General features: G+C 43.4%; 1 protein-coding gene across 1 annotated transcript in view; it reads left to right on the top strand.

Moving 5' to 3' along the window:
* The window catches only part of TECPR2 (tectonin beta-propeller repeat containing 2), a 43,378-nt gene extending 42,707 nt beyond the window's left edge, over positions 1–671 (top strand). Inside the window, exon 20 of the mRNA XM_074148996.1 lies at positions 130–671. Within this exon, the coding sequence (XP_074005097.1) occupies positions 130–287 (158 nt within the window). The 3' untranslated portion in view covers positions 288–671. The remainder of the gene's footprint in view (positions 1–129) is intronic.
* Positions 672–18,603: the final 17,932 nt, after the last annotated feature.

The raw sequence follows: 18,603 nt of genomic DNA, 5'->3' as shown, positions 1-18,603 counted from the left end.
TGCTTTTTTCACATTAGTAAAAACCTCCTGTGGGTATAATTAGGAAAATAGATCCAAATATTATTTATTTAATGTTTATAGTTGGAACCTGCTACCTTAATTAAAAGATGGATAATTTATGCTTTGCAGTGACCCCTCTAGATGAACTGTGGGCGATCAGTGCTTCGGGATCCCTCCTCCAGCGCCTCACTAAGACCTTTAGCCATTCGCATAGTTTGCCGAAAAATAATGACACTTCTGTTCTGCTTCACCCTGATGATTTTGAAGATGAATGGGAAGTGATATGAAGTCTCTCAAGCTTGTGAAGCAGTGAAAAAAACAGATGGACATACAGAATTTCTGTAATGTATGTACAGAATGTTGGATCTAAAAGCCACTCATATTGGACCTGTGATATTAGCACTTTTGTATTGAAAAACCGACCTGTTAAATAGCCCCCAAACTGTGAGTTCTGATGTTTGTTCCATTATCTCTTGGGAGACTCTTTAGGTGTGGCATACTGCAATTGTTATACCGTACTACTGTAGAAGCTCCTTTGGAAATATAACTCTTAAGTTAATCTTACTAGCAATGAAAGTGACTATTTCACAACAGCATGCACACTAATACATGTGTACTTATTTTGGGAAGGAATTCTGTTGCATTAAATATTTCTCTACAGCAGAAACATTAAGCATTTCTCAATTTCTTCTTGTACTTGGAACTCCAAACTGATGGGAACGCTCTCCGACTATTGTGCATATATTTAGAATTATTTTCCCTTGCAGCATGGAAGAAAATATGGCAAAATATTTCTAAGTAAGATCTCAGAACATCACGATTACACAGCATTGGTATTGAAATGGACTTAATTTGATCCATTGCCATATAAATAATCTGCAAGGCTATACTGACCTTCCATTTCTAGAAATTTGGTTCATAATTTGGCTTCATTCACAAGGGAGGGGTTTGGATTACACCTAATGTCAGGGGGACTTGTGCCCATTTCACCCAGCCAGCAGGAAGCTGAGAGATTTTTGGGGGGGTAAGTCCCACTTTGGAATAGGAAGAAGTTGCATGTTGGGTTTGTAGTACAAAGCAGGAATGTATAAGGCAGCTTTCATAATTCCTGTTGTGCTGTATTTGTGCCTCCAGCCAGTGCTTTAACATTTGGACTCAAATTGTTTTGAGTACCAAACTTAGATGTATTAAAAGAAAAAATGGTAATTCATAGAATTACCTATATATCCCATTAAAAATTGTGATATTGTGAGAAAATACTTAACAATATTCTCATTTTTAGCTATGTTAGCTAAATTTTGAAGTGTCTTATTACTTAACAGATGTTGCAGCAGAGGTATGTGATGAACTGGGAAGTAACCTAAGTTAATCTTTGCAGTTTATTTTTCTTTAAACTCTAAATCTTATTTGAAAGATACCTCATCTTTTTTAAGCAATAGAACTATAGATGAGAGAACTTCAGTTCAGTATGTAGGCGGAGGAGTTATTTTGTGTTCATTCTAAGCTTATAAATCATCAGAATGTTTTAAGCAGCTGCTAACCGATACTGTAGAAGAGCCAGCTTCAGAAAAGGCCAGGAGTTGAAAAGTTGGGGATGTTTCTGTTTTGAGAACTTAATACATACGGAAAAGGATGTGTTTTCTTTTTAACCTCTGTTCTCTTTCAGAATAATTCCTGTGTGTACTGCACTAAACTTGGAACAAACGTGGTGCAAGGTGAGAATGTGAATCGGTGGTGAGAGAACCAAGTTGTGTCACTTTTTTTTAAGTAGCACTTGTGATATTGGCTGTCAGTTCTCAGTCTGATCCTTCAGTCTTACACGGAGGACAGATTTGTTCCCCTTTTACAGATGATATGTTTGCTTCATTGCTATCTCATCCGTATATGGAGATTACCCCAGAGGGTTTTTTTAGCCTGTCTGGCAGTGGATTGTAATGGAATCAGCGTGTGAAATAACCCAGTCTGTTTTAAGAAAGCGTAGCTTGGTATCTTGAGGACCCCAAAGAAGCTGAAATTCAGCTGAAAAGTATCTTGTGGCAGCTCCTGAGTCTGTCACTTTGGAGAAGGGACATGAATACTTCTCTATGCCCTGCCAAGCACCAGATGCTCAAGTACAATGGCATTATTTAATAGTGACACTTTTGTATTACATTTTTTGAAGTCATCTTAGTAATGGCTTGAGCTTGCTAGTTGTTTGTTTACTGTATAATTCTGTACCTTGCTATGGTCATTAATATTAAAATTGGTGTCAAGAGCTCTTCTCAGACTACTTTTTAGGGTAGTTTTAATGAAATTAGGATGGGTTTTTTACTTTTGTTTCTGTATTTAGGTTTTTTTGTTTTGTTTGTGCTTTGAGACAAGTGCAATAAACTAGATTTTTAAGAAATAAATTACTATGGTAAGACTCATCTGTTGTATGATTCTCAAGAGAGTTCTCTGTGTCTGGAAATTGTCTTGATGTGGAAGGCAGATACGCTTATGAAATCCCTCCCCTATCCCAGACCTTACGGTAATGACAGTGTAAGGACCTGGATATTGTAAAGTTTATCATATTTTTTTTAATTGTGACAGTTGTGTCAAACCAGCAGAATGGTCATCTTCCAATCAAAGACAACTAACCACTTCTCATATTTGAATATGAAGCTTATTGAGTCCATGGTAAGAAGGTCTTGCTCAAACAGAATTAAACAAGTTTCTTTCCTTACATGCTAAACAAATATTGTATTTACATGTTAAATACTTCAGCGTTCAGTGAAGAATATGCGTGTGCAGTCACAGCTAGAAAATGTTCAAGCAGAAAATAGGTGATGGCTCCATGTTGTCCTGGTTTGAAGTAAAACAGAACCAAGTTTCTGTTCAGTAACTTTACTTTTCAGCTAAGCCTTGACATGTGTGCTGTAACTGCACCCTTCCTTGCATTTTAAAATATCTGAGCTCATCTGAAGACTTCCTGTGTTTCTGGCTTTTAACTGTAGCTGCAGCTGGGGCTTCAAGAGAGCACCTTGGCTTCGCTTCCCGGAGGGGAGAACTGTTTCCTGACAGAGTTGCGACCTGGGTAATTTCACACAAGAGAGAATACCAATGATTAATGATGCTTCTGACACTTAAACCCACTTCCAGCCACAGGAATCCTGTTCAGATTCAGATGGCAATGTCCTTGCTAATTATCATAGCTTTTATCTTGACAAACCGGTTCAGCTGCTTCTGCTGGCTCCTGCAGGGAACTGGCAGTCTCCTCAAGGCACTGGCCTATTGGTATTATGCAGGAGTAATCCTTATGTCACAATTTAAGGAAGTTCAGATGACTCTGATGAGTTGGTATGAAACAGCCATCTTGGATATATAAGAAAAACTCTTGGTTTTCTTTGTCTTGCAGCAATAAAAAGGAATAGGATCATGTTAAATGGTACAAAGAAAATCTTTTGCTATCAAGTGTCAAAGAAAATACAGTAATTGCTGAAGTAAGATGATAGAACTGTTGTTAGGAAACACTGTTAGTGCTAAGAAAATGATAATGAGGAACACTTAGTTATGGACTTGTGTGATTGTCTAAACATAGATTTATTTATACAGGTACGAAGAGTCACACTTATTCCAAACTCTTTATACCTCTACAAAGAGTGTTTTTGATGTGATGGACAAGAACCTTCCTTCTTCCCCACATACACATGGACATCAGAAGGTCTGAACCCCGTAACTCTTCTACGTTACTTCTCAGTTCGATGAATCTGTCAAGTATCTCAAAAGGCAGTTGTGGGTTAGATCAGACTAGGTTGACATTCTGGCTTATCTTTTTGCTTCTCTCATGCAACTCCCTTTAATGAGTGAGCTGTTGCTTGTTTCTGCTAGACTTCTGGATAGATTTCAAGGAGCAACCTTGAGACAGCTTTTCAGTAAATGCTGTTCTGAGGGTAAAGGCTTGAAATTCAAGTGCCTGTATGCCTATGGCTTTGCCTTGTTAATTGGCATTTAGAAGAGCATAAATCATATATGAAGATACAGAGAGCTCCTCATTACTTTGGTAAAAAAAAAATCTGTCCTTCAATTTTTACATTAACCAGCCCTGTCCACATCCTGTTCCTGCCATCAGGAGTAGAGAGATAAGACCTGGATTGAGGATTTCTAGCTGTAAAATGTGAGATGCAGGCTTTATTCCTCTTGCAGCCTTCCTGAAAGTGAAAGTTGCATGTTGGAAGTAGTCGTACGGTGGCAAGTAGCCAGCAAAGAAAGCTGATGTATCCCTTGCCAAACAAAGTAGATCATCCTGACTGTTTGATAATGAGTTATTGTAGTTAAAAATAATGACTCTCACATCAGCAGAATGGAAGAGAACTTGTAATATAGAGGACTAGATTTTAATTACTGGGAAATGAAAGTTGAGTTGCAGTTACTATCTTTTGTGAATTATTACAGCCAGAGCCCCAATGATAAAGATTAAAATATCTAGGTAAATTAAGTGATCTCCCTAGACTGCTGAATGGTGATATCTAGGTTTATCACAGAAATAGTTACGGATTTCTCATCACTTGAAATCAAGATAGCAAGTGAGGTTTTGGGTTCAGTGCAGGAAACGATGTAGATAATGCTGTGGCTGGTATCATACTGGAAGCTAGGTGAAATTACCATTATGATTCCTTTGTTCTTTGAGTTTATCTGACTCAAAATCTATTTGAATAGGTCTATAAAAGTTGTTATAATAGCCATAAAGTTAAAATCCTGCTTGATGCTGGGGGGGGGGGGGGAGGGGGAAGAACACTGTAGAAAAAGTAAAGATCTGTTTGAAAAACTTTATGTTCTTATGGAACGTGGACTATATATATGTATACATACACACATATATAAAAGCTTTTATTTCGGTTCCCTAAAAGCTAATACAATAATAATAAAATATCAAAAATACTAAATCTTCCAAACTGAAACATGTCCTTTCTAACTTGGCCCTCGGAAATGACTAAAATATACTGATTTCCATAGCCTGTGAATCTGATACAGGCACTGAATAGTGCACAACTGAATAGCACGGAGTGGAATTGTAGTTATGAATTAATCTTTCAAACACTATTCACTATTTCTGTTATTTTTCCTCTTTAATATACCTTTCTAGTAGCCTCAGTTGAGATTCATTTATGGCAGATAAAGGAAGGAGACTTTGATTTGCAACACTTGTGTTTTGAATCTCCTATCCAGAGAAAATATATTTAGAGGAGTTTACAGAATTGTATTAACGTCCCGTACTTACCATCCCGAATTCACACAAGCTGACTGGATGCTTTTTTTTTATTCAGTGGACCTGTAGTCTAATGGGTACGGTGACCCTTTGCCAGGAGAAGCACTCTGGTGGTAGGAGCGTGTGTAGATATCTTGTATATAGAATGGAGAAGTGGCATAACGTTCTGTCTGTTAAAGCATGAAATAAGAATAGTCAATAGGTGACTCCTTGCTGAAGTTTTTTGTATTTTGTATTTGTATTGCTGTATTTTGCCTAACTACGGGCTGGACTAATTTAGCGAAGCTCCCTTGGGCCAAGTGAAAGATCAAGCTAATTAGACCTCTCCCAGAAAAAATAAAAGATTGGAAGGAAAGTTCCAGGGTCACCCCCAGCAGACTGCCTGGCACGTTTGCCTGGCTACGCAGCAGGGGAATGTACAAAAAAGAATGGGTTTGCTTGAGCTGCAGGGGGAAAAATGCAACTGCCAGCAAGAAACCCCACAGTCCTTGGTTGTTACAGGGGACAGACCAGCCAGCTGATCATGGGGAAGTGCAAAGTAAGTAGGGTAATTGCTAGGATGACTGAGATTTTACTTGCTCAGCTCCCACGCTTGTCTTGCTAAATCCGTTCTCTGCCTCAACAGATGGGCTATAGTCTGTTCCCTCTGTGAGCCGCACCCAGCGCTCCAAATTGGGAATAACAAACACGTGAAGCAGCGGATCTGCACTTCGTTCCATGGTGCTGGGGTGAAAGTCAGACTTTTTAAGTTAAGGAGAACATGGTAAATGATCAGCGTAACGCTATGAAATAACAGGTTTAGCACTGTTAATTCACTTTATAATTACCGTAATAATAATGCTGACCTTGTTAAATATTAACATTGGTGCCATAGGTACTTGTGTAGGAGATCAGTCAGGCTTCAGCTCTAATTAGCTGGTTACTTAAAATACTGTCAGCATGGAGCGTGTGTTTAAAATAACAACAAAAAAGCCTGAAATACATGTTTGTACGAAGAACAGATACATTGGAGAGCTGAATCCTGTTGATTTTAAGGCCTGTTGACTTCTTTTCATACTTGTTCTTTGCTTAGTGGAGAGATCTTTCTCCTGTCCTTCCCTGCACAACTACAGGATCACGTGGTGCCTGTACAGAGCATTCCTGGAAGGAAAGCACAGGACTGTGTAGAGGCAATTGTGAGTGCTGTGTGTGTCACCTTTGTTCCTTCCTCCCCATCTTGCCACTTCTAATTGCTGTAGGACAGACGTTGAGTCCAGGGCGGTAGCGAAGCAGCTCTTCCACTTAAGCTTTGGCATTTTATTAAAACAAAAGTTAAAACCAGCAGGTTTTTCTGTTACGTTTAACTTTGTCCATAGTCTTTTGCAGGATGTTTTTCACCATTGCTGGCTGTTTGCAATATGGTAACTTCTTAAACCTGATTTTAATAGAAGACTTTCAAGATGGAAGGTGACAGATGGTTGGCTGTTTTTATTTTTAATGGGCAAGAGATGCCATATCTTGCCAGATGAGTTTTCAAAGCATACTGAGCAAGGTGAGCTCAGCTTTCATTTTAAAAGGCCACTCTTCATTCAGTCTCTTAAGTTTCGCAGTCATACATCTAGTGATTTCTCCAAGCCAGTTTTAGGAGCAGGGTGGCATCTATCTTACTGTCAGGTTCGGAGACCTAAAGAATGATATTGTCTCTGCAGGACTGCACTGCTAAGAGCTAGACTTCAGTGCCTCCCGTAGCACGTTTGTTCTGGGCAGCGTGGACAGGTTCAGAGCCTACATATGATTCCCAACTTTGGTAGTTTTTCCAGCTTCTGCGGCGGATAATAGGAATCTTTTGCAGATCTTGGCAAACGTGTGGTTTCTTAGGTGTCTCTCAGGATTCTTGCCTTCAGGTCTGGGGTTCCCTGCTACAGTTCCTGACGTCAGCCAAGGTAGAACACGTCAACATAACATGGATATAAATCACATCCTCCATCAGTTGTTACAAACGAAACTTCCTTCATGCTCTCTTCATGCTGAATTTCACCAAATTGCATGCAGTTTTTCATTTAAGATGTTAGTGCTGTGGGGAGTAGCACAGCTCCTTTTGTATCTACCATCTACAATTTTTCAAGGACCTTAATGGGTCACAGTGACTTGCAGCTTGAGCTGGGTGCTTTTGAAATCCAGTGTCTAATGGACCCAACAATTAGACCTGTCTCTGTGTACCCAGATAATTTGCGTGCCATTATCCTATTTGCTTTCGCATTCAAGATTCTCATCCCTCATTTTTAATCTCTGTTAGTTTTACAAGTACCAGCTTCTACAGAGTGAGTAAATTTAAAATAGTGATTCCCCAAATTCTTGAATGTGTTTAGTCACCACTAAAGCTTCCTTGCAGATTTTCCTGCACCTTTTCCATCAAGCTTTTGATAAAAAGCACTGCAGAAGTTGTGCACTTATGTAAACCAAATATGGTCCATCGTTTGAGAATCACTGCTCCAGAAATACCTCTGTAGTAGAGGTGTGTACATATTCTTGCTTTCCCAAAAAGAATAACTAATCTGACAGCTATTGAAAATTAGTTTCTTTTAGTTTATTAACATTGGTATCATTGATCTCTTGGCTTATATTTAGCTGTTTTCCCAATAGCAGATTTGCAGTGTCTGAATTCAGTCATCCTGTTAAGCTGAAGAAATACAGGTAACAGTTATGACCATAATGTGGTGTCTAAAAAAAAAAAAGATCTTTTGATTATGTTGAAAAATTATTTTGTGAAAACACAGCCAGGCAAGTAGGGAATATCGGAGTTCTTGTCTTTCATATTTAGTCCTATATAAATCCATGGCAAAGCTTTCACCACAATGGATCTGGATAGGGCTTCAGGAGTATTATTAAGTAGGATCTGAGGCTTTGCCATATGACATCTCTAGAGGTAACTGTGCTTCTGTTCAGCTAAGTAAGGGATGTTTTTGGAAGCCATCCCAGGCCAGTGATTTTGCAAAATAAATGCATCTACTTTGTATGAAGTGATAGCCAGGTACTGAATGTCTTTTTTTCCTTGGCAGTAACTCATAAATTTTTAACATGGATGACACTTGGGGAAGGAACCATCTTTTTTCCCTTCCTCTTTTTCCCAGTGTCTCTGCTGTAGTCCAGATAAGTAAGGAATATCTTTGGAAGCCATCCTATGCCACTGATTGGGAAACAGGAGCATATCTTTTCAAAAGATAGTCAAGTCCCAGGGAGACCTCTGCAGTAGGTTTTGTATAATATTTGCAGGTTTGGTCGTGGTTCAGGGTGAAGCTCTTCACATTGCATAGCGCTAATGTAGTTTCTTTTCTCTCTGATATTGATGTGTTCACATCCAGGTTACTACAAACAGTTGGAAGCATCTGAATTTCAGAAAAGAAGTTCTGAGAAATCCAGTATTAATAATAAGCTAAGCTGAGATAATGACTTGGGGGGAGGGAAGGAATAAAAAGTCAAAGAGCCTTTAAAGTATACCTGCCTTCATCCATGATTGCTAGGGTGAGTAGAGGTAATACAATGGTTTTGGGGAATGCTGAAGAGAATAATTCTGATCTATGGAAGAAGAATGAGGAAAGGAGAATTAGGCTTAATGGCAGGAAGCATTTCCTCACAATACGGTTTATTTGGATGTGCTGTTGTCAGGAAATGGTGACAGTCCCATTCTGTGAAGCATTTAAGACTGGACAAAGGGAACAATCTCTGTAATGATATCAAGAACACCTATCGGAGCCATTTAATGTTTTGTTGCTTTGCTTGATTCTTTTATGTGAGTGGTATCACCTTGTTTTTGCTTCTGGAAGTACTCTTATGTCCTTTTGTGTTCTGTTTGGTAGATCTGAATGGCATTAGCAGAAAGTCAGGGCTTTTGAAGGTGCAGAACATGAAGCTGTGCATCTTCCACTGTTGTCATTTGATGCTATGGACACAGAATTTCTGCAAATCAGTCCTCGGGGTGTTTTGGTTTATATGTAAGAATATTCAGGGCTTATTGATGGCCTGTGTGAAAAAAGTGCTCTTTATTGTAGAGGAGGCACAAAAGCAACCAGCTGGCAAGTAATGTGTGTAACACCACCTCTAACACAAGTGGGGGTTGGTTTGGTTGTTATTTTCAGGATCAGTACAAGAGCATAAGATGAGAGGGATTCGTCTGACCTCTGATGATTTGACTTCACAACAACCTGGTCTAATGGAAGATGTCCCTGCCCACGGCCAGGGGGGTTGGAACTAGACGATCTTTAAGGTTCCTTCCAACCCAAACCATTCTATGATTCATATGGCAGATTTATAAAAGGAAAATGGTTAGAATTATGTAGTAAATCCGTTTTTGTCAAGCTCTAGGTGCTGGTTTCGATAGTCTTTCTCCCCAGAGGTGATACTTCCACAAGTGGATGGTCACACTTAGTATCAGCCTTTGTCTTCAACAGGTCTGAGCTGGGTGATGTAACACCCCCCCCTTTTTTTTTTTAACTTGTAATTTTTCACCAGAGCCATCCGTCTCGTGTATTTCTCCATGTTTTCTTGTAGCAGCAGCACTTTCCGAAGGGATGGTCAGCAGTAAACTTGTCTTTACCTACTGGCCTGTAAAGGAGGAGGGCAGGCAAACAAGGGACAGGAGTTGAAGGTTTGCTGCTGACAGACTTACTGTGCTCGGGAGCGGTTTCCAAACGCTGCTCAGAAGGGAGTAAACCTGAGTGGTGAGCAGGGTGGGGTGGCCCTCGCTAGCCACAAGTTAAGGAGGGTGTCAAGCTTGGATTTTACAACAAGGGTGTGGGCTTGATGGTCAGGGCAAGTACATCCTACAGTAATAGAAAAGGGAGCAACAAACCAAGAAAGAATTACGGTTTTCAACTGCAGAGGCTGGGGAACTGGGAAAGGAGGGTAAGAATGCCATGATCATTGTGCTGGTGTTTTCATGTTTTGATACCACAAAGAATACAGATTCTCCATAGGCACAGAGCTCAAGACTTGCTATCGCAGCGCGTGCAGCCCTTTCACCAGCTGAGCTAATAGCTAAATTGTTTTTTTTTTCCTTCACAGACACCAGCTAATAGAGAGAGGTAGGACACACATCTTTCTGCCACGCTATATTTAATGCCTAGGTCGTCAAGGCCACTTGCGATCAACATCGCATTAAAACAGCATGTTTGGTATGTGTCCCATTAGGAAGGGTGTCTCCTGCAGAGTCAGCTGCATCAGTGTCAGGTTTGGATCTGAGTAAAGCTTCAGTGTAGCCTAATTAATGAATAGGGCCTGGTAAGGTCCCAGTCCAAAGCAGGGATCTGGTTGCATGAATTTCTATGCTTTTGTTTTAACAGGGAGTCTACACAAGATTTGTTTGGTATCTGAGCAACCAGTTTCTAAAGCATCGAATCCCAAGCAGGAGGCAGGAAAGGCTTCTTTTGATTCTGGAACAAAAGACTTCCGAATACCCTCCCAGCTCTGTATCCTTGGTTTGGTACAGAACAGCACCACTTCTCCATGCATGAACTGCAAATGCTGAAGAGGCGAATAGATGCAGATCCAGACCACCAGCTGGGACTTGTCACCTCCCAAAGTGAGTGCTCAGCGCTGCTTAGCACCCTCTAAAAGGCACAGCATTTGCTAAGCGGAGCTTTTCCTTTTGAGCTGGAGCCAAGCTCTGCGTTACTCCTCCCCTCTTCTGCCTGGTTCTAGTTTGGGAAGTTACTCTGTCACCATCAGGGGCAGCAAGGCAGTTCCCTCCCCCTTTTTTCTCCTCCCATCATTCAGCAAAAGTGGAAGGAGGGTGGGAACACAGCAGAGTCCTGTAGTTTGAGCAGAGGGTGGAGGATTGTGGTTCTCTTTTTGGCCCCAGTGGGCTTAGCTGTGCAGCAGAGAGGAACTTATGCCTGATGACTCCCTGGCTTGTACAAGCAAAAATGCTGTTTGCAGCGTGGACTATTGCAGCACAAGATCTGCTGCTGTGAGACTTGAGGAGTTAAGGAGTTAAAGGTCACTGCTGTGGCCACTGCAGGGCAATATTGAGCCAGAGACCTCTGGTGATAAGAGTATTTGCTCATATCACTTGAGAAGAAGCTCCAGCTCAGAAGCTGGGATTTAAGTGCTCTGTGTCTCTCTAAACTGGAAAGGGGAGAAGATGTGATGTGAGTTGGCTGTTCATTGTGTGGGCAATGCATCAGTACCACAGGCGTATTGTTGCTAGGCATATCTAAGCACGTTCATAAGCATAGCTGATACCATGTGGTTCCAAAGAATTAGGACCTCAAGTTCTCATGGCATTCATCATACAAGTGTTGTGGTGCTTGGCCCCACTGTCTGCCTGGCTGTGCTGTCCTCGCCAACCCCCAGGTGCCTCCTACTCTGTGCTTCCCCAGGGATCTGATCTCTCTGGGGAGCCGGAGTCTCTTCACCAGTGATGGATAGCTTGGATGCTGGCCATGCTCTTTGCCTACCACCAAGCTGGTAGTGTCCTTCCCCTGCCCTGTGGGAGCAGGGGTGTAAGCAGTGCTGAAAGGGTCCAGTGGCAGACAAGAGCCTCAGGACAGGCTGTGCTGAGGGAGAGGGCTATATTCCTGGGAGAAGGAATGGAGGGTGGAGTGTCTCCCACTGCACGCCCTGTCTGGGATGATGACCCTCAGGAGAAGCCATAGTCTCCTGAGAGATTAGACTGGCTGGAGCCAAGGGTTATGAGGAAATATACCTGCAGTCTTTCACCTAGAGCTTGGTGCCATGGCTGATGGGGTGGCAGCTTGCTGACCTATCAGGAAGGTTGAGATGATGTTGCTGAATGTGAACTGGCCATCTCTGGCCAGCACGTTGTACAGAGCTGCAACACCACAGCCAGTGTTCTCCATATGAAGGCAACCTGGGCGATACAGGCACTACCTTAGCTGTGCAGCTGGCATTTCACTTTGAAGGAAACGATCTGGTTTAATCCTCCTAAATATTCCACCAGACAAGTGACTCAGTGAGTGACTCACCTGGTCTGCCCTCCCTCCCGGCAGCCCTTACCTCAAGGCTGTCTCAGAAGGTGTTTTTCTGCCAGGGCGTTCTAGGTCTAACCCCTGCCCTGGTGCTGCTCCTGGCAGGGAAGATGAGGTGGCAGCAAAGCTGAGTCAAACCACAGCTATCTGAAGGAGGCAAACTCGAGGGAGTGCTGGGCCCTTCCTGCTGGCATGTGTGTTTCCCGTCGCTTGCATTGGGATCTCTCTGATGGCTCTTGTCAGATGGCTGTGGCCCTACGGCTCTTTCAGTAGTATTCCTAAGCCATGTGGTCCCTAAGGTCCCTCCATCCCTCCTGTAAATAAAAGTGAAAGAAGCAAGATGTCCCTCTCCTCACAGAAGTTGGGGACAACAAATCACTTGGGTCATCTCCGTTACGAGTTGAAGAGTTTTGTCCAGCTTGCCTTTGGCCATAGCCCTGTCTGTGCGTTAACAAAGGACTGAAATCAGTTTGAGAGTCTGCATCCTTCTGTCTTGTCACTTTGAGTCACTAACAGCTTTCCTTATTGCAGGAGTGGGAGAGAGCGGGAGAGCACGAGCAGATGGTTTTGGAGGAAAGGATGTTCAAAACCTCAGCTCCTCAAGGGACTTAATTCTCTCTCTTACTGTGAGTTAGAAATTACTTATCCTTTTAGGCTTTGCTCTAAAATGCTGCCTCAATCACTGTCAGGGAAATGACACCACATTAAAAATATGAATGCGATGTATAATGTGTTTACTATAATTTACTTGTGCTATTAAAAAGAACCCTAATGATTATAAAATAAAGCCTGGATATTAAGAGCATGATGCCAAAGAACCACCCTTACATCAAAACAGTAATTACCACTGGGACTGGAACAAAGGAGCAGAGGGACAGTTTGGGGCCGGGGAGCTTTGCTGACTGAGAGGGAAGATGGGGCTGCCAAGTCTTCCAGACAGAGTCAGGGTCTGCGGGCACTGCCTGGTCACCGGTGTGTGAGCAGGAGGTGGCAGGACAGGCAATTCGCCCTCAAAGCCGTGAGGCTGTGGGAGAGGAGCCGTGACGAATGGGGTAGGAATCGGGGAACCAAGCTACAGGGAGGATGCTGTCCTCCTCGGAGCTGGAAACTGCTCCGTGTCCTGGCTGAGGCAACAGCCAAGTGCTTTCTGCCTGGAAGCCTCTCTCTTCCCTTGGCCCCCTTCCATTGCTTTCCACAGAAGAGCCCGAGGGAAGGGCCTGGCTGGCACCGATGCTTTGCTCGCCTCCATGTTGAGATCCATGGAGTTTCCTGCCTTTGTGTTTGCCTTAGGTGGGGAGTGCAGGGAAGGGGACACTGGCCCATGATCTCCCCTCGTATCCCAGGCCTGCAGGTATCTGGCCATGGCTTAGAATGGGTTGCATCAGGCCTGACTTTGGGAATTGAACTTTTCAGGCCCGCTTTCCTGAAGGAAACCGTGTTTCCCATTAGACTCATAGTACAGGGGATGTAACGAGGGCTGGTGTGAGCTCACCCAGGGCCCTGGCTCAGGCCCTTGCTGAAACCTCGATTGCAGAGCTGAAGCCCAAGCGTGGGACAGATCAAAGTCCCCTTCTGCCTTCTCTGCTTCTCTGAAGTGGGTCTCTGCCTCCCCTCCTTGCTGACTCGGAGCTATTCTGGTCAATTTTTGCATCTGCATTAGGAAGTGATTAATTTTTCCTACAGAAGAAGTAGGCAGGGTTGATGGCAGGAGATGTTTTGTGACTTAGGGATAGACAAGAAATCGAGGTGATCTAGATGGGACCTTTGCTTGGCTCAGCCACAAGTTCCTCAGAGAGCATTGGATGCTCCACTGTTTAAAAAATCTATAAAGTAAGGTTGGACTTAAAGCAGATACTGCAAATCATTCGATGTGATGGGTCTAACACGGGAATTTCTGGCCCGTGTCATACACAATTTAGACTAGATGACTAGACCTTTATGACTTCAGCAATAATTCCTAAACCTGATGAGTTTCTCATCATTTGAGGCTTCTGCAGATTTGCTTTGATTTATGTGGTCTTTCTATTTATCAGCTAAACCACTGGGCAAAGAGATACCAGTCCTTTCAGAGGTTATCAGGGCAAGCAGGGGAAACCTTTTTATCCCAGCTGAACTTGGATCGATTTAAATTTAGCAGCAGTGAGGGATCTCTGACATTTTTGCTGTATTCCTATTTTCTGCTATGAGTGATGAGTTACGTTTTGCAAGAGAGCTCTGCTCCTTCCGTTCTTGTGCTACACGTGCACGTGTACCGGCTGGGTGGAAAGAGCGGGAGTAAATCAGTGCAAGCAGCAGCCTTGCAACACCATAGATGTGGTTCTTGTGCACGACAATAGAGGACAGTTTGATGTGGGCTGAGCAAGTAATAGGCAGTTTCTTTTTCACACATCGGAGGTGGAGGAGAGACCACTGAAGCCAGGCTGGGCCATTAATGGTCATGTAACCTCAGAGAGCGTCTGACACTGACCAGTGATGGAAGTACTGTTATTAATATAGGTGTTAGAAAAGTTGGTTTACAAGGATTTATAGTGCTGTTTAAATATTAAGCACATGGCATGGGTGCTTTGTTTGTCCAGTTGGGAACACTGGTCTGAAAATGGGGTGATGCAATGCACAATGATCTGCTGATGTCAATAGATTTGTTATATTTCAAGTCAAAACCCCGTATGACTTGAACACCAGACATAGGACAAATAGGGATTAGGAAACAAACCTGGCACCCTGGCCCATTTCTAGTCTGTGTCTTTCCATGCCTCCGTGCTGCATCTTTGTCCTTGCCGTTTTCAACTTTGTTTTCAAAACGGTCTGTAATTGCAGCTGTGCCTATAGCCAAGGCCTCCTCTCCCTGCAAGTCTTGCTCTTGGTGGTTTCCTGCTTCCTTTTCTCTTTTACTTAATAATGCCTGCCTCAGTTTGGTTTAGTTTGCAAGACTTGTCCACACGGAGGAGCCTGTTCTTTAACAGCCCTCTTGCTCTCCCTCTGAATCTCTATGAAATCTTTACCTATTTTCTTTGTGCAGTGCTAAGTTGAAGTTAGGCTTGATGTTCCATGTCTATACATCTTCATGAGCAGAGTGATTTTTAGGTGTACTTAATACTTGCACCTTCTGCTAAATTTAAGGTGCCCACCTCTGGCGATGCTCATACCAGGCTGTGACCGTGGCAAGGAGAAGGATGCAGCTTTTATGGCAGGACAGCACATCACAGAGCAAGACTGAGACAGATGTTATAGTAAGGGATTTTTTAGACTATTTAAACCACCTAGTTTTGTGTTCACATCAATTTAAATTCTTTAACTACTCAATATTTTGGGTAAAAGACAACTGTTAAAGATGCCAAATCAATCTTTTACGCAAGTTACTCGAAATTACAATATACTTCAGCTCCTTCGGCAGACCCTAGACAGGCCAAACTTCGTAACTCCTGAAATATTTAAGGGAGCTGCAAAGAGGAGTCAATTGCAAAGAGTCAAATATAAAAGTAACCCTGGGCTTACTCTCTCCCCTTGCTTTCTGAATGTTTCAGGCCTTTTTCATCTGTCACAGCAAGTAAAACCACTTTGTACTAAAAGGTGGGTAGTGTATGAATATTTTATTTTGGTAGTGCTTGAGCAACACGTGGGGAATATTTATTATATTTCATCACTGTTTCATGGTAGAAACTACCATTCCTCCTTTTAGAGGAACTGGCTGTAACTGAGCTTTTCAGGAATGCTGGCTCTATTTACTGCCTTTACATGCTTTTGAAAGCGTTTTGTACAGATGAGTAATTTGCCTCGTGTGATTAAATTAACCTGAGCAGGTAAGACAGAAGCTTTTAAATATATATCTCTACCCCTTTGCTCTCATGGTGTTAGGACTTTGTGAATCTGCTGTGAAACCTTTGTGGCCAGCTCCCTGACCCTAGCGCTGGCAGTCCTCTTCTGCAGAGCCATAATGACTGTCCATGTCTGCTTTATTAAGCTTGTCAGCGGTGTTGCAACTGGCACTAACCGGCATTTTTGCTGAGGGCCTATGCCAAGAGACGGAGAACTGAACGGGCTGTGGACCCTGCACTCCACTGTGCTCCAAAGGTAGAGGACATAGACATGCTGGCAAGTCAGTCCAGGGAAAGCTGATGTCACTATTGCTTGGTCTATAAACAAAGGACTTCTGTTTCCAAAGCTGAGAAGCTCCAGCCTTTTTCCAAGCTGTGACTCTGTTTGAAAAACAAGGCTGGACCCAGTTGGGCGAGTGACGTGTGTAGTCACCGGTGTAGTCTGCCCACAGTTCCTCCCAGCCGCTCCAGATTAAGCATCCCAGACACATCAATGAGCCACATGTCCCGAGGTCCGTCGGTGACCTTCAACGGAGCCATCCCAGCATGGGCTCGGTGATAGGCTTGACTTCTGTCCTAAAATAACAGGAGCGGCACAGCAGTTAGCTGACTTTGGCCCCATCGCAACATACTGAGGGGACCCTTTCTGTCTGTTGAAGCGACTTACGCGCGAGCTGGTGGGAGGGCTGCAGGGAATCACAGGGGCAGCTTTGGCCTCGGGTTCTTGTTTTGTTAATGGGCTCATTTTAAGGCGTAGGATGTCCCACCCAGCCTGTCGTGCTGTTCCAATGTGTAATTACCCTCACAGCTTGGGAGCTGGAGCATCTTCCAGCACTCAGTTCAACTGACCAACTCCCCGCTGCTGAATCTCATTATCATCTCATTTATCAGCAAGGCTGATCCAACCTTTCCTCCTACCCCAGCTCTGTCTCTTCCCCCACCTCAAGGCACTTTTCCATGTGCAAGTTAGACCTGACTGCTTTACTTCTCATCTTTTTGGAAGATGCTTCCATATCATTCTTACAGAAGCAGTGGGGAACATATACTCAAGTAAAGAATGCAGCAACATAGATATTTTTTTTTTTTAATTAAACGGCTAAGCAAGGGATTAGTTCTTTGGATTTCTGTATTTTTATTATCAAAAAGGTAGCTGAAGAGAACAGTTAGAGCTGTTCTCTGCTTTCTAGCAAGGGACCTAAATTTCCCATGGTAATTAGCTTGAGCACGTATCAGCTTGGTTTCCTGGGAAAAAGGAACATTTGCTCTTCCAGGAAACATTTTCAGTGCCATCAGTTTAAGAATAGCAGTCTTCTTTCTGTTGCATCTCAAATTTCAGAAGTACGGCTTATCTTTTATTGTGCATGCAGCAGGGAGATTATTTTAGATGAAATACCACTCTGTTCTGCTGAAGCATGAACAACTTACAGTGCCTCATTCTGTGTTAGTTTTTTTCTTTTCTCCTCACCAAAATTAATTCATGAATAGAGAAATTTGTGCCTTGAACATGGCCTCTTCTCTCCGAGCACATCAGTTCCTTGATGACCCCAAAGGGAACAACGACGCAAGAAGTGGCAAACAGCTCCCTGACTACAAATTGAAGCACTGAAACAAAACCCTACCCTTTCACTGACGACTTCCAAGAGCAGAGGCAAAGCTGCAGCGCTGTGGCCTCGGAGGTTTCTGCCACTGCGGCGCTGGCTGGGGCAGTGCCAGTTTCACAGGGAAGTCAGCAGCGCGACTGCCCAGAATGCTGTAGAGTAAAGGTTGCAGAGCAGAGAACTGGAGCTCTACCCTTTGCTCAGGACTTTGACGCGTCTCAACACAAGTGCCGGAGGCAGGACTTTACCCCTAAAGGGGGTTTTGATCTGAAGCATCTCAGAAGGGGCAGCTGGGTCTCTAAGCTACTCCTCTGGTACCCAGAGTGGAGAGCGAGGCTGCCACAGCTCTCTCAGCTGAACCTAAGCCATCACATCCTGCTGGGGACTGGCAGTGGAGGGGCCAGAATCCACCAAAAAAAGCATCTCTGGGGTCCTGGGCTGTTGCCATACCTACATAAATCCTTCTGGGCACAGCACAAGGGGGCTGGCCCTCCTGCTCCGTGCTGCCCTCCTCACCCCACAGCAATCACCCAGGGCTGCAGGGTCCATTCCTGCCAGAGCAGGAATGTTTTTGGCCAGAGCAATGTGTTTACTCCCGTTCTCCTCCACCTGACAACGAGCACCTTGGCTCTCCCAGGGGAACAGAGGGAACTTTTGCAAGGAAACCAACTGTTATTTATGCATATTTTAAAATACATTTTGTTCGGCTGCACATCCCTGCCAGCCTCATTTAGGGAAGTTTTAATAGTATCTTGCTTCTCTTGGGTCTTGTATACAAGACGAGGAAGTTTTCATCTGTGCCTTTAAAAAAAAAAAATCCTCATCTCCGCCAAGATTTATTAGGAGAGCTGTAAAAAAAGGAGCCATCCTGTTCCAGGACCACGAGGCTTATGTAAGAGGGAAGTCCTAAGGAAGGGAGACTCCCCCACCCCGCACACGCTTTTCCAAGGCACGTGCCACTTTGGGGTTTTCAGTCGCTCGACTGGCATTTTGATCAC

The sequence above is a fragment of the Numenius arquata genome, chromosome 6 (assembly GCF_964106895.1).
Source record: "Numenius arquata chromosome 6, bNumArq3.hap1.1, whole genome shotgun sequence".
Classification (NCBI taxonomy): domain Eukaryota; kingdom Metazoa; phylum Chordata; class Aves; order Charadriiformes; family Scolopacidae; genus Numenius; species Numenius arquata.
Note: the sequence above shows the minus strand (reverse complement) of the source record. Positions and strands in the feature narration are given on the sequence as shown.